The 27,473-nt window shown below is 38.4% G+C and overlaps 1 protein-coding gene and 1 long non-coding RNA gene across 2 annotated transcripts; both read left to right on the plus strand.

Moving 5' to 3' along the window:
• Positions 1-247: 247 nt before the first annotated feature.
• Positions 248-27,473, plus strand: LOC148185497 (ATP-binding cassette sub-family C member 4-like). The gene is made up of 19 exons (XM_088074909.1): positions 248-372; positions 677-763; positions 2,867-2,963; positions 3,096-3,305; positions 3,717-3,954; positions 4,081-4,227; positions 4,333-4,412; positions 4,521-4,671; positions 4,746-4,865; positions 4,965-5,187; positions 5,323-5,434; positions 5,548-5,739; positions 5,825-5,980; positions 6,151-6,240; positions 6,329-6,501; positions 6,605-6,710; positions 20,272-20,353; positions 20,848-20,961; positions 27,457-27,473. Exons 1-17 carry the CDS (start codon positions 248-250, stop codon positions 20,350-20,352), a joined length of 2,388 nt encoding a protein of 795 aa, XP_087931035.1. The 3' UTR covers position 20,353; positions 20,848-20,961; positions 27,457-27,473.
• On the plus strand, positions 7,527-10,731 carry LOC148185498 (uncharacterized). The gene is made up of 2 exons (XR_015775831.1): positions 7,527-10,091; positions 10,459-10,731. It is a non-coding gene; the product is annotated as an uncharacterized LOC148185498 (long non-coding RNA).

The following is a 27,473-nucleotide window of genomic DNA, read 5'->3' on the forward strand; positions in this document are numbered from 1 at the left end:
CTGCATAATGAATACTTTAACTTTTAGTCATTTAAGTATAGTTTTGTACTTTTACTGTGGTCAGATTTTAATGTAGGACTTTTACTTGTAACAGCGTATTTCTGCACACATTGATTAGGCATTCATGTTTTTTTCTTAACATGAAATCCTGCCAATGGTTTTAAAATAATTTCTTACGACAGAAGACAGAGATTATCAGTCTGATATCGGACATTCCCCGATTCTTAAGACGACATTTTCAGATGCGATGATAACTGGATGTTATTTTGGAGTCAGGTCCTCTGAGCAGGGTGTGCTGGCTGGTCCAGACTCCCAGCAGCGCGTTGAAACATCAATGACACATTCTGTAGTTAATAGAGAAATTTCTCCCCAGTAAGTGTGCTTGTGTGCCCAGTGTGTTTTGATAGGACTGCACCATTTAACAGCTGCTGAGCTGAGCGGCCTCTGTCATGTCTGTGTTACGCAGAAGGCACACTTCCTAGAAATTAATCTACATGTTTTGCTTCACACATTAGCTTTTATTTCTACCGTTAGGGGACAACGGTTAATATTTGCTAAAATCGTCCACTGATATTATTGACCTGGTATTTGTTCCGCTCTCATTAAAGTTCCCGTCTTTAATTTTCGGTCACCACATCGGTTCACCCCACTAAAGTGTGCGCGTGTGTGTTTTCAGGGCTGTGTATCAGGACGCAGACATCTACCTCCTGGGTGACCCTTTAAGCGCTGTGGACACTGAGGTTGGGAAACATCTGTTGGAACAGTAAGTCACTGTCACTTCTGTCCAGATTGTTAACGTGTCCCAAATAGTAATATTAACCCTCTGGTATCACCGAGCACCGAACATGAAGGAAACACGAATTAAGCTAGACGTTAGAAAGTAGGAAAAACTAGAAACTACAAAAAAGCGTCTTGGAGCCATGCCCCAAACCCAAGTGAAGGTCCACTATTTGTAATTGTAATTAAGTTTTTGTAACCAAATTTTTGCCCTTTTTGCTTGAGCCTGTCTGATTTTTCAATAAACCTATATTATCAGCTGATATCAGCATTTTACAGACATAATGGAGCAAACCAGCCTCTGCACATATTTGTTCCCAAATGCGCTGATGGGAAAACTCTGTTTACAGAGAATATAATGCAGAAAATGATGCTGGGTTATTTTCAGGTGGTTGTATTCTATAGTTTGTCCAGCAGAGTGCGATCTTACTCGGTTGTTTACACGACTGTCAGCACTGTAAAAGGAGCAGATTAGACTACATAGGGCTCTGCCGTAAACACACAGGCTGGATCCATTCCACATATTAAATCTATACAGTATGTACTGCATACATAGACCGCAATAACAGTTATGTATTTCATAGTAATATAATATATTGGGGGACACATTTCTCCCAATATTCATGTGTGCCCAATATTTGTAAATATAAGTTTAAATTGTAAAAACAAAACCAAAAAAAACAACTTGGAGGCAATATTTGAAAGAGTCAAGTCTTGGCTTTCCAATAATGATAGTTTTGTGTTTTTTTTTGTTTTGAACTTAATTTTTATTTAAGTTTCATTCAAACTCATGTACAGGATCATAATCATCATATCTGCTGTTTCATATACAAGGTGACAATTATGGTACAACGAAATAGACAGAGACTACAGTGACGAAGAAAAATATAAAATAAAGTAGAATAGAGCAAGATGGAATAAAAGAAATAGAATTATATCAGTATACCCATGGCAGGGCTCCACCTTTTAGTGAATATATGTTTTTGGAGACTCAGAGAATAAGTTATTTGTTCCATTTGATATATTTCCTTTATTTTTTCAGGCCACATATTATGTGTTGGAGGGTCAGGCTTCAACCACCTCACTGTAATGCATTTAATTGCTGTAGCTAGTAGTATCTGTAAGAGATATTTTTTGGCTCTACCTTCCATGCCTCTTGGTAATAGACCTAGTAGGGCTACCATTGGGTCCATTGTAATATTTCCACCAAATATTTTTTAAGTGTTTCAAACACTTCCTTCCAGAATACTTCAAGTTTTGGGAATAGCCAGAGGATGTGGGTCGGATTACCAATGTGTGTGCCGCAGTTTCTCCAGCATTTATTTGAGTTTGTAGTAATAAATTTAGCTGTAATTTCAGGTGTCCGAAAGAATGTCACGACGACCTTCCATTTAAATTCTCTCCATACATTTGAATTAGTTACCAGATGTATTTCAGTACAAATTTCCTCCCACATATCATGTGATATGTTGGAATTAATTTCAATTTCCCATCTCTCCTTGACCTGTGCAGTGTTATTCAAATTCATGCTCAGGAATATTTGGTAACAATAGCTTATTAATTTCTTATCCCATTTTTCGTTGATAGTTCCAAGACGCTTTTTTGCAGCGTCTTGGAGCCATGCCCTAAACCCAAGAGAAGGTCCACTATTTGTAATTGTAATTAAGTTTTTGGCCACATTTTTGCCCTTTCTGCTAGAGCCTGTCTGATTTTTCAATGAACCTATATTATCAGCTGATATCAGCATTTTACAGACATAATGGTGCAAACCAGCCTCTGCACATATTTGTTTCCAAATGCGCTGATGGGAAAACTCTGTTTACAGAGAATATAATGCAGAAAATGATGCTGGGTTATTTTCAGGTGGTTGTATTCTATAGTTTGTCCAGCAGAGTGCGATCTTACTCGGTTGTTGACACGACTGTCAGCACTGTAAAAGGAGCAGATTAGACTACATAGGGCTCTGCTGTAAACACACAGGCTGGATCCCTTTTCAAATGTATCACAGCTGTGGCTTTAGCTAACCCTCATACAAACAGACAGAGAGACACAGACAAGGCTTTTGTATGTCTGTGTGTTCACGCATCAGGTGTATCTGTGGCCTGCTGAAGAACAAGTGTCGTATCCTGGTCACCCACCAGCTGCAGCATCTGAAGGCGGCTGACCAGATTCTGGTGCTCAAGGAGGTCAGAAAACCGTTACAACGAAGCCCTCTAGTACCTCCTAAACTTTTCCCTTAAACCCTGTCACAAAGACAAATCTTATACTCTTATACTGCTTTTACCCTTGATAGCAGAGTTTTGTCTTGTTTGTCACAGGGTCACATCATGGCTCAGGGTACCTACGCCAAGCTGCAGAGCTCCGGCCTCGACTTTGTGTCTCTGCAGAAAAGCGACGAGGAGCAGGAGCGCTGCTCCCGATCAGCTGACTCAGACAGACTGTCGTTACTCAGCCAGAGGACGAGTCACTCGAACAGTTCACACAGCAGCCTCCTGCCACCAGAGAGCACCTGCACCGATCATCTCTCAGTATGTACATTTTTAAGATAAAATCTGAAGGTGAAGTTGGAGTTATTTTAACAGTCTTTCATTTAAAGTAGTAGTAGTAGTAGTAAGTAGTAAGTAGTAGTAGTAGTAAGTTAACTGAAACTGTGGGAGGGGCAGTGAAATCTGTTGCTCTTTAGTTCCTGCTCACAGAGTCATAAATTCAACGAGGCGGTTAGCTCAGGAATGTCTTCAAAGAAGTTTCAGTTTAAAAACAACAACCCCCTCCCCCAAAAAACCTTGGGGGAGGGGGTTTAAAATGTTTAATGTCATGTTTAAAACTGAAAGAAATTAATCAAATCTGTGATAATAATAACAATTGTAAAAGAAGGTCCGGCTGCATACATGTACTCCTAAAGAAAAGAAACAATAGAAACAAAAAAGAACCACGAACAGTTGAAAGTTGAGCGTGAGTTTCTCCGTGACATAATGACATGCATATTGTATTTTATTGTATGCCGCTGCCTGAATCTTTTGCCGTCCGTCCCGGCCGATGTGTCGATCTTGTCGACCGACAGGGCAAGAGCGGAGCACGTAAACAGCACGGTCGCCGCCGTCAGCACCGAAAGGAGCGTCAATGCTACCTGCTCAGATCAAGAGTCCGGGCTCACGTTTTACCTCAGTATTTATTCAGGTAAGCCCTCCATACCTTTATCGCCACACGTTTTGTTTGACCGTATTGCTTTTAATGCGCACGATGCTATAAAACCTATAAAAAGATACAGCGTGCTCCAACGCGGCCGACTGTTTCCGCTTTCAGGTCTGACAGCAGCTGCCGTTGTCTTTGGCTACTCCAGGAGTTTAGTGATCTTTCACGGGCTGGTGCGATCGGCTCAGGCTCTGCACAACAGCATGTTCAGTGCCGTGATCCGAACGCCCGTTCGCTTCTTTGACGTCAACCCCATCGGTAAGTCTCGCTCAGAATTTACTCGTGTTTAAACTCGGGATCACTTAATCCCAGGCAATCTGCTCCGTAACCTTTTTTCTGAGTTTGCTTTTTCCCGCTTCGTAGGAAGAATTCTGAACAGGTTTTCCAAAGACATCAGCCAAATGGACTCCATGTTACCCATCACCTTCGTGGACTTTTATCAGGTAAGAAATAACTGAATGAACCATTTCATCAAAACTACTGCGCATCCACGAAATTGTTTGTTTTGTTTGTTCAGTATTCCTCACGGAGCGATGCGTGTCGCGTTTCAGCTGTTTTTACAGAACGTCGGCGTGGTTGCGGTGGCGGCCTCGGTCATCCCTCTCATCCTCGTTCCTGTCGTCCCTCTGCTTTTCGTCTTCCTGTACTTGAGGCACTTTTACCTCCGCACATCACGAGATGTCAAACGCCTAGAATCGATAAGTACGTTCACGGATTCTCGCTGTAATTGTACCAGGTGCAGAATTTTCACCCAGACTTTGTCGTGTTTCTCGCAGCTCGGAGTCCGGTGTTCTCCCACCTGTCTTTGTCTCTTCAGGGCCTGTGGACGATCCGAGCCCTCGGCGCGGAGGACAGGTTAAAGAAGGCCTTTGATGCACATCAGGACCTGCATTCAGGTTTTTATTGACGTGATATTAGTGTTTATAGTCATGTTTTCATGTCACTTGTAAAATACATACCTTGCTAAAAGCAATCTTGTGTCTCCCCTGTGTCAGAGGCGTGGTTTTTGTTCCTGATGACCTCCCGCTGGTTTGCACTTCACCTCGACAGCATTTGCTCCATATTTGTCACCTTCACAACATTTGGCTGCATCCTGCTCAGAGACGGTGAGGAACTGCACGCACACACACGTACTGACGATCAGTCGTCAAACCAAGCTTATCGCAACAGCAATTGTTTGGATGCTGCTTTCAGCGTCTGTAATGTGACTGGTATGTGTAAATAAATAGTTAACTGCACCTTGGATTACTTGTCAAACAAGAACGAAAACATATTAACATGAATCCTTTACTCTTGTAATAATAAAGAGCACATTGTCATATTGACTTTTAACTAGCCTACGTACTTTAACAGGTTTTCTCCGCAGCGTAGAAAAGTGTCCTTTGTTTTCTGCGCGTCTGTGTCTGTCAGGGCTCAAGGCTGGAGAGGTGGGCCTGGTGGAGAAAGTGCCGAGGTGGAGAACATGGCGAGAGCTGAGCGAGCAACAGAAAATCTTAAACAGTTGAGTCAGCAGGCTGCGGGTGCGAGGATGGGAGGACGCGTCATTCGCTGATTGGAAAGAGCCTCTTGTCTCTTCAGATGACGTCAGTGGAGAGAGTGGTGGAGTACACGGAGCTGGAGAGCGAAGCGCCGTGGAAAACTCACAATCGTCCTCCTCCCAACTGGCCCAGCAAAGGCCTGGTGACCTTTGACCGGGTGAACTTCTCCTACAGCAGCGACGGACCGCCAGTCCTCAGAAACATCAGCGCCACCTTCCAGCCCAACGAGAAGGTGAGACGTCTCGGATTGCCGATAGCCGCAGTCTGCTTTTTCACGCACTTTGATCACTCGGTCTGTCTTCTGTCCCGCGCGTCAGGTCGGCGTAGTAGGTCGAACAGGTGCCGGGAAAAGCTCTCTGGTCTCCGCTCTTTTCCGCCTGGCCGAGCCGCAGGGGAAGATCTACATCGACGGCGTGTCGACGTCCGAGATCGGCCTCCACGACCTGCGCCAGAAGATGTCCATCATCCCTCAGGTAGACATCGGCCGACCCGATTTAAAGATGTACAAAAATGCGATGCGTTGTATATGTGAGGATTTCCCACTTTGGAACGAAAGGCAGTTTGTCCTGAGGTCGTGCGGAATTAAATTACGAATCTAATCTCGTGTTTTTTCTTTCTGACCTGTCCTCCCTCCGGTCCCCAGGACCCGGTGCTGTTTACCGACACAGTGAGGAAGAACTTGGACCCTTTCAATCAGCACACCGATGGAGACCTGTGGAGGGCTCTAGAGGAGGTTAGCGTCCAATCAGCACACTCTAAGCGACTTTATAGCTCGCACTGTCCGGCGCGTCGGTCAAACGCTCGCTCTGCGTTCCCTGCAGGTGCAGCTCAAGTCTGCGGTGGAGGAGCTGCCCGGGAGGTTGGAGACAGTTCTGGCCGAGTCGGGCTCCAACTTCAGCGTGGGCCAGAGGCAGCTGGTGTGTCTGGCCAGAGCCGTCCTGAGGAAGAACCGCATCCTCGTCATCGACGAGGCCACGGCCAACGTGGACCCCAGGTACCGCCGACAGTCACCGTCGTGCAGACACATGTAGTTGTTTGTTTATCTGCTTGTGAACTGCGTCCTCTAAAGCATTAAAGCATGTTCCGTGTCTTTGCAGGACAGATGAACTGATCCAGGAAACCATACGGGACAAGTTCAGAGAGTGCACCGTGCTGACCATCGCTCATCGTCTCAACACCGTCATAGACAGCGACAGGATACTGGTGAGTCCTTCATGCTGCCATTACAGTGCCGTGATGAGCGTAGTAGGGCCCAACCTCTTTTCGACTGTAACAGAAACGAAGGACCGCTTTACAAAAAAACAAAAACCTTACAGATTTCATTCTGCATTTCTGTCCACTTGAGACAGGTGTCCTTGTAAAAGTGATCTCTGATCTCTATGGGACCGTCCTGGTGAAATCAAAGTTATAATAATTAGTTGCTATGTAGCTTGTAAGCTATGTCTTAGTTGCTATGCATGTAGTTTCTAAGTGTCTTTGTTGCTATGTAGTTTGTAAGCGTCCAATTTTTGCACTGGGTCTGTGATACACTGTGAGTAAACGTACTACCCTTTAAGGCCATTATGGACAAAAATGTCCACTTCCAAAACCATTCATAAAAATACTATCTAGAAAAAAGTAATTGGCCAAATTTTTCGGAGTGAGTCTTTTAAATCAAAAATATCAAATAGTTAACCATTTTTATGAAAGGCTTTAGAAGTGGACATTATTGTCCTTAAGCAAAGGCATTTGTTTAAAGTGCTCCCAGATGTTTAAAAATAGCTAAAACCATATAATCTAAGTCTCTCCTAAGTCTCTGTAAGTCCCTCTTAGTGTACACTTTATAATTTACCTTATTCCAAAAATCGCTCAAAAAGCCATAGCGTAGTATGTCGAAAAATTTGAAATTAAGACAGCTCCAAAACATGTCTGTGAGCAACATATTATAACTTGTAGACACGCGTCATAGCCAAAAAAAGGCCAACATCATAATTTAGCATGTGGAAAAAAAAACGCTCGCTCTGCGTTCCCTGCAGGTGCAGCTCAAGTCTGCGGTGGAGGAGCTGCCCGGGAGGTTGGAGACAGTTCTGGCCGAGTCGGGCTCCAACTTCAGCGTGGGCCAGAGGCAGCTGGTGTGTCTGGTGTGACATCATATTTAAGCAAGTTGAAAAAAAAACACAGAATAACTTCTCAAGACGTGTCATAGCAAATTATTATTTTATTGTTATTTTCCCTCGAGGCCAAGGGGGGACTAGCGGCAAGGCGGCGCCCCTCCAGCAGATGGCGCCAAAGGCGACCGCACAAAAAGCCGGCCCTGTATCATAGTGTAGTAGTCACAATCAAGCTTTTCTTTTGTCAAGTGGCTTAGTTTATATGTCATAACTGTGTGATAATAATAGTATAGTACGTCGGAAAAAGACGTGCTATTACTGCTCCTACAAATGGCTGAAAACGACATAACTTGTAGAGACGCGTCATAATATACAACGTCGAATTTTTTTTTTTTGTGAAGTCCCACCACCAAATGTGAAATCACTGAGGTGCCGACGCTTCAACATCGCTTAAAACACTGGTGGCGCAGCGGCGTAGTGACACGGCCGTTGTGATAAGATCACCGCGGTGATCAAGAGATTGCCGGTTCGAGGTCCCGTTCTTACAATCAAAATCGAGTTTTTCTTTTGTCAAGTTCCGCCACCAAAAGAAAATCTCGATCACACAGACAGAGTTTTGGAAAGCCTGCTGGCTCGGTGGCTTACTTACATGGCCGTACATTGTATATTATGAAGCGTCTCTACAAGCTATGTCGTTTTCAGCCATTTGTCGGAGCAGTAATAGGGCAATAGTATAGTACGTCTTTTTTCAACGTACTATACTATTATTATCACACAGTTTTATGACATATAAAATAAGCCACTTGACAAAAGAAAATCTTTATTCTGACTACTACACTATGATACAGGGCCGGCTTTTTGTGCGGTCGCCTAGGGCGCCATCTGCTGGAGGGGCGCCGCCATGCCGCCAGTCCTCCTTGGCCTCGAGGGAAAATAATAATAATAATAATTTGCTATGACACGTGACAAATTATGATGTCGGATTTTTTTTTTTTTTTTTTGTTAAGTCCCACCACCAAATGTGAAATCAGTGACGTACCGAAGCGTAAAAATCGCTCAAAACACTGGTGGCGCAGCGGCGTAGTGACGCGGCTGTGCAGCGTTTATCGCGGGGAACCAGAGATCGCTGGTTCGAGACCCCATTGTTACAACTACTCGCTGATGTAATTTCAATGGTTTTCTTGGGGCATAGCATTTCGCTTAAATTGTAATGAAACCGATATCTTACAGACAAACGTGACGGACATGTCATAACAATGTCAACGACGTCGTTTTATATGAGTTTATTTTTTTTTTAAGTCCCTTCGCCACATGCAAATTTAAATATCGATTTTCGCTTCGCGGGAAGCGCGGAAGAGGCTGGTGGCGTAGTGGCTTGGTGACTGTCTTGGGTGTCCGACGAGAACCGCAGGTAAGCGGTTCAAACCCCGTGCGGTGCCAGACTTGGATGCATCCCTGAGTCCGTGGGTGGAAGGGAGTGGAGGGGGCCGTGTCCCCTCCCGGGCTCCGTGGAGTTTCTTTACAAGGCGTTATGCTAAACGATGATGAAATCTTTCACATAAAAGTGACGTCGGGGGAGGAGCTATGTCAAACGTGACGCGGAAGTGTCAAGTGTAAGGGGGAGGTGTTAAGACGGACGTTGTAGGAGGGGTCAAGTCACATGTAGTGGAAGTGACGTCAGGAGGAAGTGACGTGTGGTGAGACTGTTAGCGGGAAGAGTAAAGACAAAAGAGACACAGACACAGAGACAGTGTCCGAGAGAGCGTCGAGGTGAAGACAACTGAAGACCAGAGAGCGACGAAGACTACGTTTCTTCGACTTTGTTTTCCTCCGTGAACACCGAGGCGAATCGTGAGTTTTGCCTCCATGTCTGCCTGCCGCGGCCATGACGTGTGTGTCAACCGTCGCGCGTTGTGTGTCAACCGACCGATCTCCTGCCGTGAGGAGGCCTTTTCCACCTATCTGAAGCGAAGGAGGAGATGAAGGAGAAGATGAAGGAGAAGATTGCTAAACGGTGAGTGAGTAACCACATTTTCTACCTCTGAAGCTTTCGGACTTTGTGCTCGTGTTGTTTAATACGGAGGACGAGGGGAGAGAAATGACGATAGTTAAAAGTTTACTAAGTGATACAGATTTAAAAGTAAGTAAAGTTAATGTTTTTATTCAAAATTTAAAAGTTGGCGGGAAATGTCGGGAGTATACGTAGCGATTGTTGATTGGTCGGCGGAAGTCACGAGGTGGGTGGAGCGGGGCGGAAGTGTGTAGGAAGTGTCATGGAGATTAGCAGAGCGGCGTTAGCTTTGTTTGGCTACTTTTCGTGTCAAAAAAACTCGAAGAAAGTGAGATTTTGTTTTTTGATGCTACAACACGTTTATAGTGCTTAAAGTGAAGTTTGAGCCCGTGTTTGTGTTTGTGTTTGCTTCAGCGACGGCGACGCTGAACGGAGCCGGACTGAGAGGACCAGAGTTGAGGACGAGACTGTTTCTGCTAAACGGTGAGCGTGCACTCCTCTGCTCGTGATGAAGGACTTTGTGCTCGTGTTGTTTATTTCGGAGGACGAGGGGAGAGAAATGACGATAGTTAAAAGTTTACTAAGTGATACAGATTTAAAAGTAAGTAATGTTAATGTTTTTATTCAAAATTTAAAAGTTGGCGGGAAATGTCGGGAGTATACGTAGCGATTGTTGATTGGTCGGCGGAAGTCACGAGGTGGGTCGAGCGGGGCGGAAGTGTGTAGGAAGTGTCATGGAGATTAGCAGAGCAGCGTTAGCTCTGTTTGGCTACTTTTCGTGTCAAAACTCAAAGAAAGCGAGATTTGTTGCTTCAAGTTTGGTGATTGTTGGTGTTTGTGTTTGCTTCAGTGACGGTTTTACGGAGCCGGACTGAGAGGACCACAGTTTCCCTTCCTCCGCACGGCGGACGTCTCCTGCCGTGAGGACAAGACTGTCTCCTGCCGTGAGGACAAGACTGTCAAACCGTGAGTGTGTTTCCACGTTTTTCCGCTCGCGAGGAGAGACTTTGTGCTTGTGTTGTTTAAAAAGCGGTAGTATTTTTTTGTAATGTAATGCGCTGTGTGTAAATCTGTAAGTGTGTTGAATTTCTGCTTCTGTTTATTGCTTTAAATAAAAATCAAGTTGTAATTACAAAAACTGGCATTTAATGGGTTAACATTTTGAACATTTTTTTTATGTATGGTGAGAACTGCATAATAATATTAGAATTGCTAATATTTAAGTTTATTTAATATATTTCTGTTAAAGTTAAATGTCACGTTTATTGTTGATCACTTTAATCTAAAAATATATTTATAATTAGAATTGTGTATATACTTTTATATAAATGAAAAATATACTTATAATACAATTATATATAGAAAAAATATTTTTAAAATTAGAATTATATATGTAAATATGTTTACTATTAGAATTGCTAATATTAAAGTTTATTTAATATATTTCTGTTAAAGTTAATTATTTTTATATATAAGAATATGTTTATAATATTAGAATTGCGTAAACTTAAAAAATATATTATCACTTACTGACTTTAATTAGAAGTTAAATAATAGTTAAATAGTATATAATTCAAAGTGTATTTAACACATTTCTGTTAAAGTTAAACATTAAATGTCTCGTTTATTGTTGATCACTTTCTTAATATAAAATATATTCTAAAATATATGTCTATTCTTGATCACTTACTGACTTTAATTAGAAGTTAAGTAATATATAATTCAAAGTTTATGTAACATATTTCTGTTAAATGTCACGTTTATTGTTGATCACTTTCTTAATCTAAAAATATAATTAAATTAGAATTGTATATATACTTTTATGTAAATAACAAATATACTTATAATACAATTATATATAGAAATAATATATTTAATAGTAGAATTATATATAAAAATATGTTTATAATGTTATAATGTAATATATTTCTGTTAGATGTTCTTGATCACTTACTGACTTTAATTTAGAAGTTAAATAATATGTAATTCAAAGTTTATTTTAACATATTTCTGTTAAATGTCACGTTTATTTATTAATCTAAAACTATATTTATAATATTAGAAAAATGTGTTTATAATATTAGAATTGTGAAACTTATACTTAACTTAAAATATATATATATATTATCACTTACTGACTTTAATTAGAAGTTAAATAATATATAATTCAAAGTTTATTTAATATATTTCCTTTAAACGTTAAGTGTCACGTTTATTGTCGATCACTTTCTTAATCTAAAAATGTATTTATAATATTAGAATTGTGTATATACTTTTATATAAATGAAAAATGTGCTTATAAAACAATTATATATAGAAAAATATTTTTAATATTAGAATTATATATAAATATGTTTAATATTGGAATTGTGAAACTTAAAAATATACATTTGTTATGTTGCTGCTAAACTGTGAGTGTGCAAGTGAAGCTGTGCTAAGTTATTGTGTCTTGCTTGATTTGTTTTAAGCTTTTACACTTTAAACAACACTCAGTTGGCAAATAAATTACATTTCAAAAGTAAAGTAATTAGCTTAAATTACTTAACTTTTGAAATGTAATTCATTTGCCAACTGAGTGTTGTTTAAAGTTTTCAGGTTCAAGATTGTTTCTGCTTAACTGTGAGTGTGCAAGTGAAGGTGTGCAAAGATATTGTGTCTTGCTTTTGAACTTTAAACAATAGTCAGCTGGCAAATAATTACAGCTTAACTTTTGAAATGTAATGTATTTGCCAACCGAGTGTTGTTTAAAGTTTAAAAGCAAGAGACAATATGTTAGCACATCTTCACTTGCACACTCACAGTTTAGCAGAAAGGATCTTCGACCAGAAAACTTTAAACAATACTCGGTTGGCAAATAAATTACATTTCAAAAGTTAAGTAATTAGCTTACATTACTTAACTTTTGAAATGTAATTTATTTGCCAACCGAGTGTTGTTTAAAGTTTTCAGGTTCAAGATTGTTTCTGCTAAACTGTGAGTGTGCAAGTGAAGCTGTGCTAAGTTATTGTGTCTTGCTTGATTTAAAGCTTTTACACTTTAAACAACACTCGGTTGGCAAATAAATTACATTTCAAAAGTTAAGTAATTTAAGCTAATTACTTTACTTTTGAAATGTAATTTATTTGCCAACTGAGTGTTGTTTAAAGTTTAAAAGCAAGAGACAATATGTTAGCACATCTTCACTTGCACACTCACAGTTTAGCAGAAAGGATCTTCGACCAGAAAACTTTAAACAACACTCAGTTGGCAAATAAATTACATTTCAAAAGTAAAGTAATTAGCTTAAATTACTTAACTTTTGAAATGTAATTTATTTGCCAACTGAGTGTTGTTTAAAGTTTAAAACCTTAAAAATTCAAGCAAGACACAATATGTTAGCACATCTTCACGTGCACATTTCTTACGCCTTAAATTGTATGTATGTATGTTTGTATGTAACGCACATTTCTTACGCCTCAAATTGTATGTATGTATGTTTGTATGTAACGCCTTATGTTGTTTGTGTTGCTGTATTTGTGCATTGCAATATTTCATTAAACTTTTATATGTTGAGCCTTTACAATGTCTGGGGTCTGTTATTTAATTGTTGTTGTTGTTGTTTGTACAAAATATACAAAATAAATACTTATATACATATTATACAAAATACTTATATACATATTATACAAAATACTTATATACATATTATACAAAATACTTATATACATATTATACAAAATACTTATATACATATTATACAAAATACTTATATACATATTATACAAAATACTTATATACATATTATACAAAATACTTATATACATATTATACAAAATACTTATATACATATTATACAAAATACTTATATACATATTATACAAAATACTTATATACATATTATACAAAATACTTATATACATATTATACAAAATACTTATATACATATTATACAAAATACTTATATACATATTATACAAAATACTTATATACATATTATACAAAATACTTATATACATATTATACAAAAATACTTATATACATATTATACAAAATACTTATATACATATTATACAAAATACTTATATACATATTATACAAAATACTTATATACATATTATACAAAATACTTATATACATATTATACAAAATACTTATATACATATTATACAAAATACTTATATACATATTATACAAAATACTTATATACATATTATACAAAATACTTATATACATATTATACAAAATACTTATATACATATTATACAAAATACTTATATACATATTATACAAAATACTTATATACATATTATACAAAATACTTATATACATATTATACAAAATACTTATATACATATTATACAAAATACTTATATACATATTATACAAAATACTTATATACATATTATACAAAATACTTATATACATATTATACAAAATACTTATATACATATTATACAAAATACTTATATACATATTATACAAAATACTTATATACATATTATACAAAATACTTATATACATATTATACAAAATACTTATATACATATTATACAAAAATACTTTGATATAGATTAAAAATTTGCTCACAAGAGTCCGCCACCAACCACTGACTACACAAACAACTCCATACTACTGATAACTACATATACATACAAATTACAATTATAATATATATTATAATATATAATATATATATATAACATATGACAATTAAAATATATATGCACACCCCTACCCACGCAGTCGAACCCAATGTTTAAGACAGTTGGAAAAAACACTTGTGGTCTGGCAACGCTTCACAAGCGTTGTGACCACAAGTATTTTTAAAGGAAAACACATGTAACGCTGCTTGGCAGGCTACATGTGTTTTCAAATAGAACTCAATATAGATAACTAACTATGTTGAGTGTATATATATATATATATATATATATATATATATATACACCCAACATATATGAAAATTAAAATATAGATGCACACCCCCACCCTGGCAGTCGAGACCCAATGTTTAAGACAGTTGGAAAAAACACTTGTGGTCTGGCCAGCTTGGCGTTGTGACCACAAGTATTTACAAAAGGAAAACACATGTAGCCTGGCAGCTACATGTGTTTTCAAATAGAACTCAATATAGATAACTAACTATGTTGAGTGTATATATATATATATATATATATATATATATATATATATACACCCAACATATATGAAAATTAAAATGTAGATACACACCCCTACCCACGCAGTCGAACCCAATGTTTAAGACAGTTGGAAAAAACACTTGTGGTCACAACGCTTCATGCGTTGTGACCACAAGTATTTTTAAAGGAAAACACATGTAGCCACAACGCCCATGCCAGGCTACATGTGTTTTCAAATAGAACTCAATATAGATAACTAACTATGTTGAGTGTATATATATATATATATATATATATATATATATATATATATATACACCCAACATATATGAAAATTAAAATATACATGCACACCCCACCCTGGCAGTCGAACCCAATGTTTAAGACAGTTGGAAAAAACACTTGTGGTCTGGCAGCTTGCGTTGTGACCACAAGTATTTTTAAAGGGAAAACACATGTAGCCTGGCGCAGCGTTGGCTACATGTGTTTTCAAATAGAACTCAATATAGATAACTAACTATGTTGAGTGTATATATATATATATATATATATATATATATATATATATATATATATATATATACCCAACATATATGAAAATTAAAATATACATGCACACCCCCACCCTGGCAGTCGAACCCAATGTTTAAGACAGTTGGAAAAAACACTTGTGGTCTAACGCGCAGGACCACAAGTATTTTTAAAAGGAAAACAACGCGCCATGGCGTTGTGGCTACATGTGTTTTCAAATAGAACTATGTATATGTAACTACATATACATACAAATTACAATTATAATATATATTATAATATATAATATATATATATAATATATGACAATTAAAATGTAGATGCACACCCCTACCCACGCAGTCAAACCCAATGTTTAAGACAGTTGGAAAAAACACTTGTGACCACAAGTGTTTTTTAAAAGGGAAAACACATGTAGCCACAAGTATTTTTTCCAAAGCAAAACACATGACCATCTCTCTCTCTCTCTCTCTCTCTCTCTCTCTCTCTCTCTCTCTCTCTCTCTCTCGCTCTCTCTCTCTCTCTCTCTCTCTCTCTCTCTCTCTCTCTCTCTCTCTCTCTCTCTCTCTCTCTCTCTCTCTCTCTCTCTCTCTCTCTCTCTCTCTCTCTCTCTCTCTCTCTCTCTCTCTCTCTCTCTCTCTCTCTCTCTCTCTCTCTCTCTCTCTCTCTCTCTCTCTCTCTCTCTCTCTCTCTCTCTCTCTCTCTCTCTCTCTCTCTCTCTCTCTGGCATGATCCAGGAGCTGAAGCAGCAGCCCTGCTGGAATTAGCCAGACAGGTAAGGTGTTGTTATCATTCAAACAAATACAGTTGAACTTGACTTTTCACTTTCCAAAGCAACACACAAGTCTTGACAGCCTGGGTCAACTGCTGCACAACAAACATCAGTAAGATATTCAAAACTTCAACATTGTCAAAATTAGCAGACTTTTCCTACAAGTTTGTTATTTGACAGTTTTTCTTTATTTTTTTTCTTTTTACAGGAATTTTGATTTTTCAGAAACTTTACACGAATGCAGAGGGAAGTAAGAGACAATGAATGGTTCTCACTTAGAAATCAGATTGCATAGATGTGACACTTAGTGTCCTGAAAAGCCAACTGTAAAACTTACAGTTAAGATGGTGCCACTCTTTCAATTGTCAGACTGTCACATGCATCTGTCTTTAATAAAACAATATTTGATTTTTAACTTTCTGAATTTTGTCCTTAATATGCTGGGCTGGCTTCTGCTGTCGTACGCCTGAGGAGGCATACACAGCAAAGTTAGTTAGGCCCAAAAACAAAACAGCTTCTTAATATGTGTGTTCTGCTCTGCTGTTAAAACTTGCCCGTTTAGCTGCTTCCAGTAGAGCTGCTGCCTCTTGCTTTCCAGTCTGCTGCACCATTTTGTAAAAGATGCCATCTGGATCTTGAAGCAGGGTGTAAGGCTCGGCATAGGCGTTGATTTTCCCTGCATCTAGAACCTGGACACAAAAGAAACACAGACAAAGTACAATTTATCCAAAAAGTCAAGCGTGACAGAAAATTAAGCAAGGAAGGAAATCATAATGTCAACAAAGTGACAATATGGTGTTTCAGATTTATAATTGTTTCACTATTATTGAGGGTACTTGTCATTATGAACTTTTTGAAAGATTCGCATCCGGGCACAGAACAAACATCATTCCAGCACAATATAAACTCATATTTTCTGGAAAGTACATTTTTGGACTAATCTGGTTTTATTAAATATTTTATGGACATTGTAGTATTGCCTTTTTTTCGCCATTTTTGGGACATGCTAAATTATGAGTTTTTTGGCCTTTTTTGACCTTTATTTCCACTTTGTATGCTATAATACGCTTCTACAAGCTATTCTAAGTGGTTTTCAGCCATTTTTAGGAGGGGTCCAATTTTGACTTTTTTCGCCATACTATAGTATTGCCTTTTTTTCGCCATTTTTGGGACATGCTAAATTATCATGTTTTTGGCCTTTTTTGGACTTTATTTTCACTTTTTATGCTATTACGCGTCTCTACAAGCTATTCTATATCATTTTTAGCCATTTTCAGGAGGGGTCAAATTTTGACTTTTTTCACCATACTATAGTATTGCCTTTTTTTCGCCATTTTTGGGACATGCTAAATTATCAGGTTTTGGGCCTTTTTTTGACCTTTATTTCCACTTTGCATGCTATTACGCGTCTCTACAAGCTATTCTATATCATTTTTAGCCATTTTCAGGAGGGGTCAAATTTTGACTTTTTTTGCCATACTATAGTATTGCCTTTTTTTCGCCATTTTTTGGACATGCTAACTCATGACGTTTTTGGCCTTTTTTGAACATTATTTCCACTTTGTATGCTATAACGCGCTTCTACAAGCTATTCTAAGTGGTTTTCAGCCATTTTTAGGAGGGGTCAAATTTTGACTTTTTTCACCATACTATACTATTGCCTTTTTTTCGCCATTTTTGGTACATGCTAAATTATCAAGTTTTTGGGCTTTTTTGGACTTTATTTTCACTTTGTATACTATTATGCGTCTCTACAAGCTATTCTATATCATTTTTAGCCATTTTCAGGAGCGGCCAAATTTTGAATTTTTCGCCATACTATACTATTGCCTTTTTTTCGCCATTTTTGGGACATGCTAAATTATCAGGTTTTGGGCCTTTTTTTGACCTTTATTTCCACTTTGTATGCTATAACGTGCTTCTACAAGCTATTCTAAGTAGTTTTCAGCCATTTTTAGGAGCGGTCCAATTTTGACTTTTTTCGCCATACTATACTATTGCCTTTGTCGCCATTTTTTGGACATGCTAAATTATGACTTTTTTGGCCTTTTTTGACCATTATTTCCACTTTGCATGCTATTACGCGTCTCTACAAGCTATTCTATATCATTTTTAGCCATTTTTAGGAGCGGTCAAATTTTGACTTTTTTCACCATACTATACTATTGCCTTTTTTTCGGCATTTTTGGGACATGCTAAATTATGAGTTTTTTGGCCTTTTTTGACCATTATTTCCACTTTGTATCCACTGTGTATGCTATAACGCGCTTCTAGGAGCTATTCTAAGTAGTTTTCAGCCATTTTTAGGAGGGGTCAAATTTTGACTTTTTTGCCATACTATAGTATTGCCTTTTTTTCGCCATTTTTTGGACATGCTAATTTATGATGTTTTTGGCCTTTTTTGACCTTTATTTCCACTTTGTATGCTATAACGCGCTTCTAGGAGCTATTCTAAGTAGTTTTCAGCCATTTTCAGGAGGGGTCAAATTTTGACTTTTTTGCCATACTATAGTATTGCCTTTTTTTCGCCATTTTTTGGACATGCTAATTTATGATGTTTTTGGCCTTTTTTGACCTTTATTTCCACTTTGTATGCTATAACGCATCTCTACAAGCTATTCTAAGTAGTTTTCAGCCATTTTCATATAGAATAGCTTGTTTTCAGCCATTTTTAGGAGGGGTCAAATTTTGACTTTTTTCGCCATACTACACTATTGCCTTGGTTGCCATTTTTTGGACATGCTAATTTATGATGTTTTTGGCCTTTTTTGACCATTATTTCCACTTTGTATGCTATAACGCATCTCTACAAGCTATTCTAAGTAGTTTTCAGCCATTTTCAGGAGCGGTCAAATTTTGACTTTTTTCACCATACTATACTATTGCCTTGGTTGCCATTTTTTGGACATGCTAATTTATGATGTTTTTGGCCTTTTTTGACCATTATTTCCACTGTGTATGCTATAACGCGCTTCTAGGAGCTATTCTAAGTGGTTTTCAGCCATTTTTAGGAGGGGTCAAATTTTGACTTTTTTCGCCATACTATAGTATTGCCTTTGTCGCCATTTTTGGGACATGCTAAATTATCAGGTTTTGGGCCTTTTTTTGACCTTTATTTCCACTTTGCATGCTATTACGCGTCTCTACAAGCTATTCTATATCATTTTTAGCCATTTTCAGGAGCGGTCAAATTTTGACTTTTTTCGCCATACTATACTATTGCCTTTTTTCGCCATTTTTGGGACATGCTAAATTATCAAGTTTTTGGCCTTTTTTGGACTTTATTTCCACTTTGTATGCTATAACGCGCTTCTAGGAGCTATTCTAAGTGGTTTTCAGCCATTTTTAAGAGGGGTCAGATTTTGACTTTTTTCGCCATACTATAGTATAGTAGTACCTGGGGTCCACGTTGGCCGTGGCCTCGTCGATGACGAGGATGCTATATATATATATATATATATATATATGCTTACGTTATCATATAATGGAAAGTGGCTTGTGCCAGCTTTTCTGGCCGTTTCGAGTCATCTTTCAAGACCCACAGAATATTTTGTACAAACACTCTGAAAACACTCAATAGATCAAATGAAAAAAGAAACTCTCTTTTTCGTCAAGGTAAAAAACATTTGTTTGCACATTGTTCCACTTTTGATTTATCAGAAGTTGAACAGAGGCGAGTTTCATCGAAAAGACCACAATTTTTCTAGAAAGCTGAGAAAAATGCATTTCTGTGAAAGCCAGTCTGTCCAGCAAAACAGTGATTTGAACGTTCGAATTTTGCCTTCAATGACATACAAGACATCTGAAAATTGTATTACAAATGTTACTTTATTGTAAAATAAATATGCAAAGTACAGCACAATGCAACAAATCATGGCCCCAGAGAGGGAAAAGTCCTTTTCCATTATTCCTGTCAAACACACTTTTAACTATATATACGTCAGTGAGTTAACTGATACCATTTTTAGAAGAAAATAAAAGTGAGGAATGAATAGGTCTCTAGTATTATTTACTTTCTAAAAATGCTGCATATAAATATCTTGAAAGCACCAATGGGTCATTTAGAAATAAAAAACTTTTTTCTTTTTTTTTATTTAAAATGCATTGCTCAGTCTTAATTTGAATCACTTCAAATGCATTTTTCTATTTGATACAGTCAAACAAATTCTAGGTGTTTTTTTAAGTAATTGTTATGTGCAAATGAAGTGTTTTTCTGTCTCTGGATGTGATTTCTCTTCAGGTTTGCTGTCCACGTGTGGGTATGCGGTTTATGCGCAGTATGTCTCAGTCGAATACTTCAACCCTGACTTTGATGGACTGAAGTAAGTTAACTGCATTTAAGGGAATATCGCCTACGTTACAATTAGAATATGTTATTTCTGTGGCCTGTGAAAGCTCAATCAATAATTGTGAACATGAGCTACTTTCATAACACCAGAAACCAGAGAAATGAGTCTCAACTGTGATGCCATTAAGTGTAAGTCTGCTCCATAGACAATAAATGGGAGTCCACTGATTTTTTTGTGTTCTTTTTTATACTAAAACAACCTTTAATCAACTGCAGGTCTAACATAGTTAGATTATCACCCGAGGTGCTCGAAATGTCACCTTTCCTAATTAATTGTCTATGCAGCAGCTCCAGGCAGAGTTATTGCATTTTAGCTTTGGGGATTTTGGAGAGAGTTGTTCATATTTACTAATATTTTGGACTTACTTAGACCACAGGAATAACATGTATCAGTTTTGAAAATAGGGTTAGTTCCCCTGCAAGGATTTCTTTAAAAAAAAAACCACCTACGTTTTGAAACACCAACAGGTATGACCTGGGCACCCCGATGTTTCTCGGCTGGGTCGGCTCGGCTTTTCACACGACTGGTGGTTTCTTCTACCTGTGGTCGGTGTGTACGCCGCTCTGTGGAGGAGAGCCAGTGTGAGTACAGTGTTGATGTTTTAACATGTCAGAGAAGGTGAATAAATAACTCCACTTCCTAAATAAATACCAGCGTCCCGTGAGCTCTGCGGGGGTATGACTCATTATCTAAAATGCATGAGGCCATGTGAGCAGGTTAAAGGTGGGAGTGTGCAGATGTGCACTGTGGGTACACTCCCTCTCAACACGTAATATAACCCCAAAGCCACAGCAGCCACACAAAAACAGAGGGCTGGTGTTTAACAGCACAGTAAATAATAAACGGCATGCTGTGGATCAATTTCAACACTGGAAGGAGCTCAAGCAGCATGAATTTATTCTGGGGAATGTGAAGTTGATGAGACATCCTGCTGCGGAGAGTGAAAGAGACACAAAGACTAACATTTATTGAACAACCCAATTATTGATCTAACTCACGTCACATGTCTGGTTTGGTTGAACAGTTGACCTGACAGGTTTTCTTGGCAGCCAGTCAACTTGGCATAAAAAAAAAAACTTTACCTTTTCAAGTTTTGCTTCTATAATTTGGGAACTATGCTCATTTGCTTTCTTATCAAGAGTTAGATGAGAGAAATTCCCTCATGTCTATGTGTTAAAAATGAAACTAAAGCCATCAGTGAAAAAGCATTGTTTAATTTTTGTTATTTATAACAATATATTCATTGAGCTTGTGTGTGTGTGTGTGTGTGTGTGTGTGTGTGTATATATATATATATATATATATATATATATATATATATACTTGAGAGGAGATACCCCCCCAGTGGTTGCAACAAGGACTACAAATCATCATGGCATCCAGTAAAAGACTACAAGACCCACAATAAACAAGCAGCGAGGGCACCATTGCTGCAAACCCTAACCCTAACCCCCAAGGGGGAGGGGAGTCAGAGAAAAACTCAGACAAAAACAGAGACAGCAAAGTTTTTAGTCATGTCACCAATAACAAAATGGATTCACACACCTATTTTTGTTAGGTTTAACTTCAGTCTTCGTTTCCGGCACCCAGACCTTGAGGAGAAGTGGAAAAAATATATAAGTTGGAGTATTTTTCTTATTTTGCACAATAAATAAAAATCACATACATTGAAAAGCATTGTATTCATGTCTCCATGCGCTGGTGGGCCATCATATGAGAATGCATCATATTATGTTGATTCCACTACAGAAGAGACTTGATGATCACTAAAATGATGTGAGTTTACAAATGTACAGAAAAAAAACATTTTAAAACACTGCGGGGTGAAAGGGTGCGACGCGTCGACGCACGTTACGTGTATCAACGTATTCACGTTATCGCTTACGTCGATGCGTCGCCCCAGCCCTATTTTACATTTACGAAATAAATATCTACGGGAAAATATCAAGCACAGTTCAGCATAAATATGGTAAATACGACAAAACAGCTAGACAGGTGTAGTGTGACAGTTAGACAGGTGCAGTTAGACAGCTAGACATAATAACACGATTTTCTAAATAACACAATCCACCAAAGAGCTCTTTTAAAAATCACCAACTCCGAACTCCCCGCAGAGAAGTGATTTTCACTTACGTTTTTGCAAAGATTCAATAAAATGTGATATTATCATTATTGGGCTTCAAATACAGAGCCCTGATCACTGTTTCCTCGCAGTTCTGGTCGTGAAGCTAAATTAAGCTTAACGACTGCTGACTAGCTTGATACTGTATAAATAAACATTAGAGTATTGTTGATTGCGCATTTATTTAACTGTATAATACTATCACATATTTCCTTGTGCTTTCATCGGCAATCAGACAGCCTGTAAGCGGGTACTACTAGCCGATGTAGTACTAGCCCAATTAGAATTAGCCGATATGCTACCTAGCATAACTAGCTAGCTAGCTAGGTAGCACATCGGCTAAAACAACATCGCTCAAAACAACAAGAATTGCAGCTGAAGCAAGCTACTTACTTATAACTGGATATAACTTTGATAGTGTCTCTTAACAGGTAACTTTAACGCCATATTGTTAGTTAATTTTAACGCGATTGGAGTGATGCAGACTACTCCAAACTACAACCCGCACGTGTCCAACCAACAAACATTTAAGCCTCGTTGTAATCAACCAATCGATTAATATTCCGATAAAAACGGCCCTTATACATTGGTAAATGTTCAGACTATCGAATTCAGTAAAATATCAAGTCCAAAAAGCGAGATTATTACCTGTACAAAAATCCGCGGACATCCGCCATGACTTCCCACGCTTCCTACCGAAAACGCCATTACGGGCTGAACTCTGACCTTTGGGTTGGACTCCTCCCCTCAACCAAAAGTGACTGTCAACGGAAGAACAAGCCCCGCCTTCTTATTTTGAACTAGCCAATAGCAACTTCAGGGGCTCGATTTCTTAAAAAAACATTATAAATACAAATAAATATAAAAAGATCATTACTTTATTTTCTCAATGGAAGAAAATCATCACTCATTTGGACTTTTTATGTATACACAATCAGGCTGCAAAGAAACATTTATGCCTTCCTATATTTTTTAACTCAGTCCCATTGAGAACATTGTTTTAATCTCTATGTTTTTGTTAACGCCTCAGAAAAACATGCCCAAAAGAATAATTTCCTTCATTTTTGTTTTCGGCCTTGAATGTGACAATTTGAGGCTTCGCGCTGTGTTTTACAGCCAACAACCACCAACAAACATTTACAACTCACCCACAAAGCCTCGTTGTAATCCACCAATCGATTAATATTGCAATACAAACGGTCCTTATACATTGGTAAATGTTCAGACTACCGAATTCAGTAAAATATCAAGGCCAAAAAGAGAGATTATTACCTGCAGAAAAATCCGCCGACATCCGCCATGACTTCCACCGCAGCTTCCCTCCGAAATCGCCATTACGGGCTGAACTCTGACCTTTGGATTGGACTCCTCCCCTCACTGTCAACGGAAGAAAAAACCCCGCCTTCTTATTTTGAATTAGCCAATAACAACTGGTTGTGAGAATGACTGACACTTTGTAGAGCCATTGAAAATCAGAAAAAAAAAGTTTGCGGCTTGAGGGGCTGGACGTCTTGTAAAACCATTATACATACAAATAAATATAAACAGATCATTCCGTTATTTTCTCAATAAGTTATATGTACAATCAGGTTTCAAAGAAACATTTATGCCTTCCTATATTTTTTTTACTCTCAGTCCTATCGAGAACATTGTTTTAATCTCTATATTTTGGTTAATGCCTTGGAAAAACATGTCCAAAAGGATAATTTCCTTCGTTTTTGTTTTCTGTCTTGAATTTTGACAATGTGAGGCTTCGCGCTGTGTTTTACAGCTATCTGGTCGCAGCTATATTCATCTGCATGCCTCTGTTTTCAAGAAATGATTAACCCTCTGCAGCCGGCTTAGTCGCCGACGAATAAAATTTGCAAAATTAGAAAAGTTTTAATAACTTTGAGACCGTTTTTCGCTCCCCTTACTTTTATTCGCCAGTAAAAGCTGCCGTCTGTCCGACGCATCGTAGCTCTGTTAGAAGCGTCTCTATCCAGCCTGGTAATTCTTGTGTTTTTACGGGACCTTGTTAAATGAATGCGTAACGATAGATCTGATATTTGGTGTCTTCCGTCCGTATTTTTAACCATATTTCGATGATACATATACATTATATACATTAGCGTCGATGCTAAACGCCATATTGGTTTCCCATAGTTCCTTGGGAGAGTATTTTGAACAAACGTAGGTGTGTCGACCAATCGGAAGGCGGCCCTACGCCTCGTGTCTGCTTACGTATACTTACACGTCATCTGCAACAAACTGCATTGTGATTGGCCGAATCCAACCGTATCTAACTCTCTTGTTATGGCGGCGCTAGGCCACAGGGTGGCGCCATTGTGCATTGTGGCGCTTTTCCACTGCATAGTACCGGCTCTACTGTACTGTACTGTACTGTGCTCTACTCTACTCTACTCGCCTTTAGTATCGGGTAGTTCTCTGGGGTTCGTTTTCCATTGATAGTACCCGCCGTGGGACACTCCCACTTCGGAGAAAGCCCATTTTCTGGTGCGCACCACAACTGCAACATGTCAGATGGCAACCTGTTCGCTCTACATCGGCATCTGCTGGTAGAAGCGTGAGTTGCAGCCATACAATCATTTCCTGTGAGCTCCTTTTTCCCCAGCCAAAAAGCCTGTATATAGATGTGTGTGTGTGTGTGTGTGTGTGTGTGTGTGTGTGTGTGTGTGTGTGTGTGTGTGTTTGTATCAATCTATCTATCTCTCTATTAATTAATCTACCAACAACTCAGCTCAGTTCGTACAAATCTCCCTCTGCTTTCTCGCCACAACACAAAACCTCAAACACCCGCATTTCCTGCGGTCTTTTAAAATTCTGTCTGGGTTTGGTACATGGATCTATCAGGTTTGGTACCGATCACGTGACGTTTCGAAACCCGTCTCGAGCGACTTGTCGAAGTGACGATACGTTTCGAAACAGTTCGATCATGGCTTTTCCACTACATGATACTGGCTCTACTCTACTGTACTGTACTGAACTCTACTCTGCTCTACTGTACTGTACTGAACTGTACTGTACTCTACTCTGCTCTTCTGTACTGTACTCTTCTCTACTCTACTCTACTCTACTGTACTCTTCTGTACTCTATTCTACTGTACTGTACTCTACTGTACTGTACTCCACTGTGTTGTACTGTACTCTACTGTACTAGACTATACTGTACTCTATTCTACTATACTGTACTCTATTGTGCTGTACTCTACTGTTCTCTACAGTACTCTACTGTGCTGTACTGTACTCTGCGGTACTGCACTCTACTATTCTCTACTGTACTGTACTCTACTGTGCTGTGCTATATTATACTGTACTCTATTCTAATGTACTGTACTATACTGTACTCTATGGTCCTGTACTCTACTGTACTGTACTCTATTCTACTCTACTGTACTCTCCTCTATTTTACTGCACTATACTGTACTCTCCTGTACTGCACTCTACTGTACTGTACTCTACTGTACTGTGCTATATTATACTGTACTCTTTTCTACTGTACTGTACTATACTGTACTCTACTGTCCTGTACTGTACTCTATTCTACTGTACTGTACTCTACTGTATTCTACAGTACTGTACTGTACTCTACTGTGCTGTACTCTACTGTCCTGTACTGAACTCTATTCTACTATACTGTACTCTACTGTATTCTACTGTACTGTACTGTACTGACCTTTGGTATCAGGTAGTTTTCTGGGGATCGTTTTCAGCACCGCTTCAGGCACAGATGGTCTCGGCGAGAAAAACGCGAAGGTTAAATAGTGGAGACAGATGTTCAGAAATGTAATATAGTGAACACATTAACACATAACATTGAGAAATTACTGAATGTCTTTTATTATTATTATTTCAGGAACCTTTATGTGCAAAGCGTAGTGCCACCTAGTGGCCAGAGCCCAACCATCACACAGCTGTTCAGACCTCAGCCACCAGATGGAGTCCTTGGTCTGCTCTAGTGTTACACTTTATTTATTAGGCCTTGTCAAAATCCTGTTTCTAACTTTTAAGGTCATTTACATGACTTTTATCAGCTAAACCACAAACCAATGTATGCTAATGGGAGTACAATTACACAGGAGACACGAGCAAAGCTATATTTTATTTATTGTTTGTTACAGATTATTGATATGGCTTTTCATGCATTTATTGTAGTACAGTTAGAGAGAGACAGGAAAGAGGGAGAGAGAACAGGGATGACCACAAGCTCGAATCAAACCCGGGCCTCTGCGAAAAACTCAACCTGTACAGGGAGGACACTTTGTTCACTGAGCTAGAGGCCGTCACAACACGGGTGAATTATCAACAGGAAACCAGCCTGACCTTTCACATGAACAAGACACAATCAAGTTCAAACAGTAAATAGATGCTACAGTGGCGGGTATGCTATTGCTTGCTTCCGCTTCAAAAACCGGAAACCGGCCCTGCCCGGCTCAGCATACCGCAGAATGGATTTCTGATGTTGGATAATTCTATTAAAAAACTTGAATTAAAATAAAAAAAAGTAAACTACACTGTCAGAACTCTTCTCTCAGCCTGATGATTGCCGAGTACACATGTTTCAGCTCATGAATTTGCTTGGTTCAGTGTAAATGTAAAAGCCGTGATGTAGGTCTGCATTCAGTGGCCCACGCAGGGGTCATAGGTCATGTCACACATTTTTTTTTTTTCAATAGGATATAGATGGCTGTGATTTTGGGGGGTTGAGCAGCCTGTGGGAGATATGTCAGGCAGTAATGACTGAGATAAATGCTGAGCCTGTCGGACACTGTAATGCAGCATTTATTTATGTTGGGAAAAACATTTTGAACAAATAAAATATGAAAAAATGTCACAATTTAAAAACATTTTGGTGCTTACACTAATGACTTGAGTTTTTCTAAAATCCTCAGGTACAGCTCAGCATGGGTTGAGTGAAAACATTGTTCACAGCTGCTCATTTATCTCTCTCCAGGGTAATCAACGTCCAGC

The sequence above is a fragment of the Plectropomus leopardus genome, chromosome 24, assembly GCF_026936395.1.
Source record: "Plectropomus leopardus strain MGB_pleo_1.0 chromosome 24, ASM2693639v1, whole genome shotgun sequence".
NCBI lineage: Eukaryota > Metazoa > Chordata > Actinopteri > Perciformes > Serranidae > Plectropomus > Plectropomus leopardus.